The sequence below is a fragment of the Alosa pseudoharengus genome, unplaced genomic scaffold (genome assembly GCF_046254945.1).
Source record: "Alosa pseudoharengus isolate Yale_2024_CS ecotype anadromous, Long Island Sound unplaced genomic scaffold, YU_APseudo_1.1 YU_APseudo_1.1_scf_22, whole genome shotgun sequence".
In the NCBI taxonomy this organism is placed as follows: Eukaryota; Metazoa; Chordata; class Actinopteri; order Clupeiformes; family Clupeidae; genus Alosa; species Alosa pseudoharengus.
The window spans coordinates 1,314,202-1,323,271 of NW_027468680.1; the positions used below are offsets into that span (position 1 = coordinate 1,314,202).

Genomic DNA, 9,070 nt, shown 5'->3' on the forward strand with positions numbered 1-9,070 from the left:
ACGCCAACCTCAACCTCCTCACCCAAACCACCCAGACTATAGTGCCAACCTCAACCTCCTCACCCAAACCACCCGGACTATAGTGCCAACCTCAACCTCCTCACCCAAACCACCCAGACTATAGTGCCAACCTCAACCTCCTCACCTATCTACTCATGTATGAACGAGAGGGTCATGTTTGAACACTCGAGTCCGCATGAGATCTGGCCCCAATTACCAGGGCATTGTCCAGACGTCATGTTTGAAAGTGACTTGTGTGTGTGTGTGTGTGTGTGTGTGTGTGTGTGTGTGTGTGTGTGGTGTGGTGTGTGTGTGTGTTCAGCATATCTGATGATGTTATCTTCTACAGATGGTTGTTGGGAGGTGTTGTCGTGACGATAACCTTTCTCCTGGTGTCGTCATTGCGTAAAGATGTTAGGTGGAGGTGTGCAAAGACAGAGGTGAGTTACCATGGCAACCATAACTTAAAAACTTCCCCTTCAACACTTGTATGAGGTAACCATAGAAACTATCCTGTAAACATAGTGTGTGGTTACCATGGCAACACCACGGTTGTCCCAAAATTCATGCAAGAGAAGAGAATCCCTTCTTTCACTCTGAGGCTGTGTCAGCGCACAACACGCTGAGCTAGCTGGCTAATAGGCTATCCAGTCACATAACACACTGAGCTAGCTGGCTAATAGGCTATCCATTCACATAACACACTGAGCTAACCGGCTAGTAGGCTTTCCATTCACATAACACACTGAGCTAACGGCTAGTAGTCTACCCAGTCACATAATACACTGAGCTAGCTGGCTAGTAGGCTATCCATTCACATAATACACTGAGCTAGCTGGCTAATAGGCTATCCATTCACATAACACACTGAGCTAGCTGGCTAATAGGCTATCCATTCACATAACACACTGAGCTAGCTGGCTAGTAGGCTACCCAGTCACATAAAACACTGAGCTAGCCGGCTAGTAGGCTACCCAGTCACATAACACTGAGCTAGCCGGCTAGTAGGCTACCCAGTCACATAACACTGAGCTAGCCGGCTAGTAGGCTACCCAGTGACATAACACTGAGCTAGCCGGCTAGTAGTCTACCCAGTGACATAACACTGAGCTAGCTGGCTAGTAGTCTACCCAGTGACATAACACTGAGCTAGCTGGCTACCCAGTCACATAACACACTGAGCTAGCAGGCTACCCAGTCACATATAACACACTGAGCTATCAGGCTACTCAGTCACATAACACACTGAGCTAGCAGGCTACCCAGTCACATATAACACACTGAGCTAGCAGGCTACCCAGTCACATATAAGGCTATATATCCTGCTCACCCTGCCCGCACGGCACTGCTACATATTACTACACTACTACATACATATTACTACACTACTACATACATATTACTACACTACTACATATTATAAGTACTAGTAGAAGTAAAAGTAGATATAAGTATGGACTTCTTTATCTTATTTTTTGTTTTCTAGCTGAACGATATCATTTCTAATTATCATAATTTCTCCTCCTCTTGCAGGACATCACCTCCAGGAATGAATAAAAGCACACACACACACACACACACCTATCCAGATCATATACACACACACACACACCTGTCCAGATATATCATACACACACACACACACACACACCCTCCAGATGTTTACACACACACATCTGGATGCATAATGTAATCTCCCTTTCTCCCGTATAACCAATGTGAAACCAGCTTTGAGGGTAGTGCTTCTGTAGAGCAGGATGCTATTGAGGGTTGTTCCTGTGTGTGTGTGTGTGTGTGTGTGTGTGTGCGCGTGCGTGTGGGCATGTGCACATGTGTATGTTTATGAGTGTATTCATGTTCAGAGCGCTTTGCTCTCTACCAGACACACGTCTCACTGCCTGGCACGGAGGAACATGACCAAGGCCGAGGCCAGGAAGAGAAATTGGCACATAACTTTATAACATGCCTTATCAGCATAAGACCTTATGCTAACGTTAATGGCTAACGCTAATGGCTACCACATTGGCTAATGCTGACGTTAATGGCTAATGCTAATGGATAACACGTTGGCTAATGCTAACGTTAATGGCTAACGCTAATGGCTAACACATTGGCTAATGCTAATAGTTAACTTGTGGCAAATTCAGCCTCGCATCGCGCTGGGCTGCTGTATGCTCAGTGTGTGGACAAAAAGAGAGAGACAGCCAATCAGCTGAAGGGAGCTGGTCCTCATCTGGCCCAGCATGCATTGGTTCATGAGTGCGACAGCTCGGTGTGACGTGGTGTGCGGTGTCGTGAGGCACTCTGGGAGTTAGCAGCTAGTGGTTAGCCGTCCCGAGGGGACCAAGATGATCGCTACCTGCACCTCTTCTCTCCTCACCAAATATTACAGGAGTTTTGAGACTGAGGAACCATGTAGTATTTTAATCAGAAGACGTTTCTAAATGTTTTAATCAGAAGAAGTTTCTAAATGTTTTAATCAAAAGAATCTTTTTAGTGTTTTTATCAGAGGACTTGCTAACGCTCTATTTACCTGGACTGCTTTAGACTAACGCTATGCTAGGCTAAACATTTCTGAGGAAGTGTTCTAAAAGTGCCATAATAACGCTTTAAATTATCTTGAATTATATTAAGTGCCTTCATATAACACACACACACTTGGGGAGTGTGTGGTGTGTGTTTTAGCACAGGGCTAAAATATTTGACAATTTGAGAAGAGCTATAAGGACTTAACAGGGATGATGTCACTGTGACATCAGTAGAATATGTCATTAAGCTCCATAGAGTGGAGAAGGAAGCCAGAAGTGTGTAGTGTTTAACATTAACATTTTAACACTTCTTGATTCATAAGAAAAAATCTCTATAGGATGATGAATGGACTTTTTGCAAATCTGCCGTAGAACACCTAGGGATTAGGTTTGGTGAGTAAAGCAAAAATTAGGCAGACTACATCTTATCGCCTGCCTGGTGCAGCAAGTGGGACCATTGAGTGGTATCCATGGTTACAGTAGAATTTACGCTCTCCCCTCGACTTCTCATGTAACTTTAAATCACAGCCATAGTGCCTAAAACAGCTGATTTATACCAGAGGGTTAAAGCGGAGCTAGTTATCAAGGACCTTTGTTTATATTATCCAACAGCTTGTGGATACCAAACCATCCTGTAATCGACATGTTGACTTAAGCTAACTGTAAATCAGGTAGATCAGGTCTCTAGGCCAAGTATACAGGCGAATTTGGTCTCTGCATCTATCCCATCCGTGATTTAGTGAACACACAGAGCACACAGTGAGGTGAAGCACAACAGTCATATTGTAACGGGTCTAAGGTCCACATGGAGACATCAAACACACTGATTTTATTTGTATTACTTTTATGATTTCTCGAAACCCCACTCATTTTCTCATAGGGATTTTTTCTTACAAACGAACGTGCAAAAATGCTAATCGGACGCATACAAAATGACTTCACACTCTATCAATATGGGATGTTATAATGGCATAATTAGCACGTTAATGAAGACTTATCACAGGTAAATAATGTCGCATGAAGCCTCATAGAAGGGTCATTAGGCATTTCTCTGATTGGTTGTGGCCGTTAGCAAGCAGGAAGGGTAAATAAAAAGTGTGTTATTGTGAGGGAAGAGATTAGTCAGTAGAGAGAATAATTATAGTGGTAATTATCCATGTGCAGGGGCGGACTGGGACCAAAAATCGGCCCTGGCATATTTGGCCCAAGCGGCCCTCAAATTGGTCGGGCCCACCTAATTAAATACAGAATCTTTGCATTACCCTTGAATATGTATATTTTCAACTGTCATGGAGCACTGAAAGTGATGTAGGCCTCACTCTGACTGATCAGAGGTAGGCATGGAGCACATGATCTCCATATTCAAGTAGGCTATACAAGCAATTAGAAGAGTTTCTGCTTGAATTCAAAGTATCATTTCATATTATTCAATAGGCTACATTTTCAATTGAAAGCAGCACCAAAAAAATACTGAAGCCTATGTGTAAAGAGTTAAATTACCCAGATTGTTGTAGACATTAATGTAATTTATACCAGTTATCACTGTAGGACAACTGAAACAACACAAAATAAACAGGGCTGGAAATATTTTATTCCTGTAGGCTATACTACCTACCTAAATTGCTGGTACATTTTGGAACACTATAGCTACATGAACTAATTATCTTTAGTGTCTTCCAGTTCCAGTAGCCTATCTATAGGTTATATATAGCTTAGTTGGCTTGTGCATGACTTTACGTTTTAGCTTACATTTCCGTCAGTTTACAGTCTTTTAGACACTGGACTGATCCAATAACAGCTCACGTCAGGCCCCACCCCTCCCATTTTGGCTCAGAGCCAGGATTCTGTGAGCGCATCAAAAGTTAATCGAAGTTGCCTACACAAAATTGCGGCAGGTGCCTGTAGTGACAATTGTGCAAAATTAACACCAATGTAGAAGCTTCAAAAATACAATATTGCAAGTAGGCTAGCATACTGTATGTCAGCAACATGTTGAAGTTCGTTGAGTTTGAACGAGGATGTAAGCAAGCATACAGAGCCGAGGGACAATATGTGCAGGTGGTGGAGAGTGCTCGCCCTATTGAGGCTACATGATAAGAACTCACTCACTGGTGGAGCAGGTAGGCTATGTGTGACATGCCATGCTGACGATGATGATTATAATGACTTATTAATTGCGATAATGTAATGATATGGTAATGCTAACATAGTAAGGCCGTGCTGTGATTACATATATAGCCTATTCTATCGGCCCAAAAGGTGCGTCGGCCCACCGGGAAAATGCCCGGTATGCCAGATGGCCAGTCCGCCCATGTCCATGTGTGCATATTTGTGTGTATTGGATAAGTAGCTGTTGAATCCGACCCTGTTCCAGCGGAGTTTCAGGGACAAATATTTGAAGCATTTCTTTATAAATTAATATTTAAAAACACACAGTAATAATATTAATTGTAGGCATTTAACATTAATCACAATCATAACTTTTTTTGGGCACAATGTCCCGGATTTCCACAAATCAAATGTGGCAACACTATATGTTGTGACAACACTATATGTTGTCTCAAGCCAGTTGGTATTTTACTAACTCTTAGCAAATATGGAATAGATTCACTCTCAGTGGCCTGCGGTATGATCTGTGGCTTTGCGTGATATTTTGTGAGTACATGAGCTCTTTGAGGCATGTTAGCAGTGCTAGCTGTTAGACATGCTAATGGTAGCCATAGCTACATGCCAGTGGAATGGCATACTAGTGCTAAGTGTGGCTCCGTCAGGTCTGCATCAGTGTTAGCAGTGGCTGGATCTGTGTGGTGCGTTAGCAGTAGCTTTGATCACGCTAGCATTAATGGAGTGAGCTGTAGCTAACTGTGACAGTGCCTTAGCATGTATAGTCCTAACGGTAAACGCTATGTGTAGTGTGACAGTGGCCCTCTCAGGACACTTACTGTGCTTTAAGGGAACGATCAGACAGGACGCAGTTTTTGCAGTGAGGTGCCTTTGTATGTTGTGTTTTGTTGGCAGTAAGCGTTTTGCTTATGCGCCTCGTGTTTTTTGCGCCTTGTGTTTTTTGCGCCTGCTGCACTTTGCGTTTCTGTGGAGGCGCCCTATGCGCCTTGAATTAAACCAAAATTCAACTCGAAGCAGTAAAGCGCCTGCATTTTTATGAAAACATAGTGCACTTTGCGTTTTATAAGCGGCAAAGCGCATCCTGTCTGATCGTTCCCTAACTTTGGCTAAGGCTGGCTCACGCCAGACGCTCTGCCACACACACTGCAGCCTCGTAAGGCTAGTCAGGCTAATCAGCCTCGCTGTTAAAGTGACTTGATCCTAATCAGGCTAATCAGACTCAAAGTGACTTGATCCTAATCAGGCTAATCAGACTCAAAGTGACTTGATCCTAATCCAATTGCAAGTAATAGTGTATCACCTGTAATCTGACTATTCTAAGAGCTATAATACCATTGTGTTAAAGTTATATATGTGTGTTAAAGATGTGCCACAAAGTAATATTGTGTTAAAACTCTATTTGTGGTTGTTACGAGTGGGGTGGGAATTGAGTTTTAATGTCTGTAGTGCTAGAGGGGTCATTATGGGATGGATCTCATAATATTGTATCACTAGGGGCTTTGTAAGGTCTAACTGTTAACATTTGTCCTGCAGGGGGCGTTGTAAGGTCTACCTATTATCATTTGTCCATGGGGGATGTTATAAGGCCTATCTATTATTGTCCACCAGGGGTGTCTTATGGCCGACCTGTTAGCATTTGTCCATGGGGGGGGGGGGGGGGGGGGGGTATAAGGCCTACCAGTTATCATTTCTCCATGGATGGCTTGTAAGGCCTATCTGTTATTGTCCAGCAGGTGGCGCTATAAGGCCTATCTGTTATTGTCCAGCAGGTGGCGCTATAAGGCCTGTCTGTTTTGTCATGTTAGTTGCATGTATACCCCACAGCATGGGCAGTGTCATGGGGTGGAGGTATGTTGGGGAATGTGCTTACTGGTGATGATGAATCAAGTTCCCAATGCCATCTATGTTTCCGATTGGCTGAATAGTGTATTGCTTTCTGATTGGCTGAATAGATTGTTGTTCCAGTGTTGAGCAGTTCTGGCTGGACCTCAGAGACACCCCACGGGTGTGTTCTAAAGCCCCAGATACCCCACGGGTGTATTCTAAAGCCCCAGATACCCCACGGGTGTATTCTAATGCCCCAGATACCTCACGGGTGTATTCTAATGCCCCAGATACCCCACGGGTGTATTCTAATGCCCCGTACGCCCCTGCTGTGTGGTGAGCACTGAGAGTGGACGCTTAAAGCCGATGGCCGAGTCGCTCCTCTCCTATCCAGTCATGTGTGAAGTGAAGTGGACCCACTGGACAGTGATGTGTGGAGTGGACCCACTGGACGAGTGAGCAAGCAAACTGAACACTGAAATAGTTTCAGATGCATTCAAACAGAGAACCTGTGATTGGCAGCATTTAAGCAGAGGCACCTCCCTTCGGATGTGATACAATCTAATTGGACAATCTTGTGATTATTATCAAAATTGTGGCCATATAGATAGATAGATATATAGATACTTTATTGATCCCCAAGGGCAAATGCAAGAATATGATTGGACGACTCCAGCAGCCACTTTCAGCGTTCAGCTCTCCGTGTGTTTTTGAAGTGTTTTGTGGAAGACCATTCGACTCACAGACGATACACTCTTGTTTATCTTTTTGGAGGTTGACTCTGTCAGTGCCAGATTGAATCTGTCTGAAAAATAAAGCCTTTTACACCAACTGTGTGTGTGTGTGTTAAATTAATTATGTGTATGTGTGTGAGTGTGTGAGAGAGAGAGAGTGAAATTAACTGAGGGTGGGTGTGTGGGGTTTTGCTGCCACCTGCTGTATGACTACTGAGTTGCACATTAACGTCTCCATGTGTGACACACACTCACAATCATGTCATGTGTAATACACATTCACTCATGTCATGTAACACACATTCAGTCATGTCATGTAACACACACTCAGTCATGTCGTGTGTAATATACATTCAGTCATGTCATGTGTAACACACACTCAGTCATGTCGTGTGTAATACACATTCAGTCATGTCATGTAACACACATTCAGTCATGTCATGTAACACACATTCAGTCATGTCATGTAACACACACTCAGTCATGTCATGTGTAATACACATTCAGTCATGTCATGTAACACACATTCAGTCATGTCATGTAACACACACTCAGTCATGTCGTGTGTAATACACACTCAGTCATGTCGTGTGTAATACACACTCAGTCATGTCATGTGTAACACTGTGTCATGTCATGTAACACACACTCTCAGTCATGTCGTGTGTAACACACACTCAGTCATGTTGTGTAACACACATACTCAGTCATGTCATGTAACACACATTCAGTCATGTCATGTAACACACATTCAGTCATGTCATGTAACACACACTCAGTCATGTCGTGTGTAATACACATTCAGTCATGTCATGTAACACACATTCAGTCATGTCATGTAACACACATTCAGTCATGTCATGTAACACACACTCAGTCATGTCGTGTGTAATACACACTCAGTCATGTCATGTGTAACACTCTGTCATGTCATGTAACACACACTCTCAGTCATGTCGTGTGTAACACACACTCAGTCATGTTGTGTAACACACATACTCAGTCATGTCATGTGTAGCACACACTCAAGTCATGTCATGTTTGTCCTCCTTTGACACGACGCTCCAGGCGGTAGTTAAGGCAGAGGCATGAAGTCATACACTCTCTACTTTTAAACACATAACACATTTGAAGTTTCTTTACATTTTAAATCATTCTTTAAATGCAATAATATGGTATACAATAGTGAAGTTTATTTTCACTAGTTTAGTTTTTCAATAGTTAATAGTTAATCATTATTATTTAATGATTACTTATTACTTATTATTTACTGGAATAATTCAAGCTCTGGTGATGATTCTCCGTTATAAAATGCTCCATGGTCACGGGGAAGTTGGAAACTACACCATCAGCTGACATTCACCACAGAGCTAGATTTTTACATCAATAAACAGTAAATAAACTACTCATAATTGAGTTATCCTATTTTGTACACTGCAGTGAAAATGTTTTACATTTTTAGAATTTTCATTCCGAAAATAAATAACAATTTAAAGTGCATTGCTTCCATTATAACGGTGGCAAAGATAGCAGTATTATATAGTGTTATAGTATTATATTATATATGCTATAGTAAGAATTAGTCTTAATTTCGTCAGACTAGACGAGAGGAAATATGTTCGTCAACGACCTTTTTTTTCATGACTAAGACGAGACGATAGTAATGTCCTGAAACACTGACTAAGACTATCTTAAGATGCATTATTGTTGACGAAAAAAGACAAAACTAAAATGTTTTGCATGAAATAAAAACTAAGATAAAATCTCTCTTCATTTTCGTCTACAAAATGAAAAGACAGAATATCTAGCTGTTACGTTTTCAAAATATTCCAAATGAGTTCATACGCAACAGCTTTTCTG

General features: G+C 42.2%; 1 protein-coding gene and 1 long non-coding RNA gene across 2 annotated transcripts in view; both read left to right on the plus strand.

The window, feature by feature from the left end:
* tmem71 (transmembrane protein 71) overlaps window positions 1-6,309 on the plus strand; it is a 19,779-nt gene extending 13,470 nt beyond the window's left edge. Inside the window, exons 8-9 of the mRNA XM_076300175.1 lie at window positions 350-440; window positions 1,534-6,309. Coding sequence (XP_076156290.1) covers window positions 350-440; window positions 1,534-1,557 — 115 coding nt within the window. The 3' untranslated portion in view covers window positions 1,558-6,309. The remainder of the gene's footprint in view (window positions 1-349; window positions 441-1,533) is intronic.
* LOC143139598 (uncharacterized) lies at window positions 6,305-7,308 on the plus strand. Its single transcript, XR_012990439.1, has 2 exons — window positions 6,305-6,385; window positions 6,422-7,308. It is a non-coding gene; the product is annotated as an uncharacterized LOC143139598 (long non-coding RNA).
* The last annotated feature ends 1,762 nt before the right edge of the window (window positions 7,309-9,070 follow it).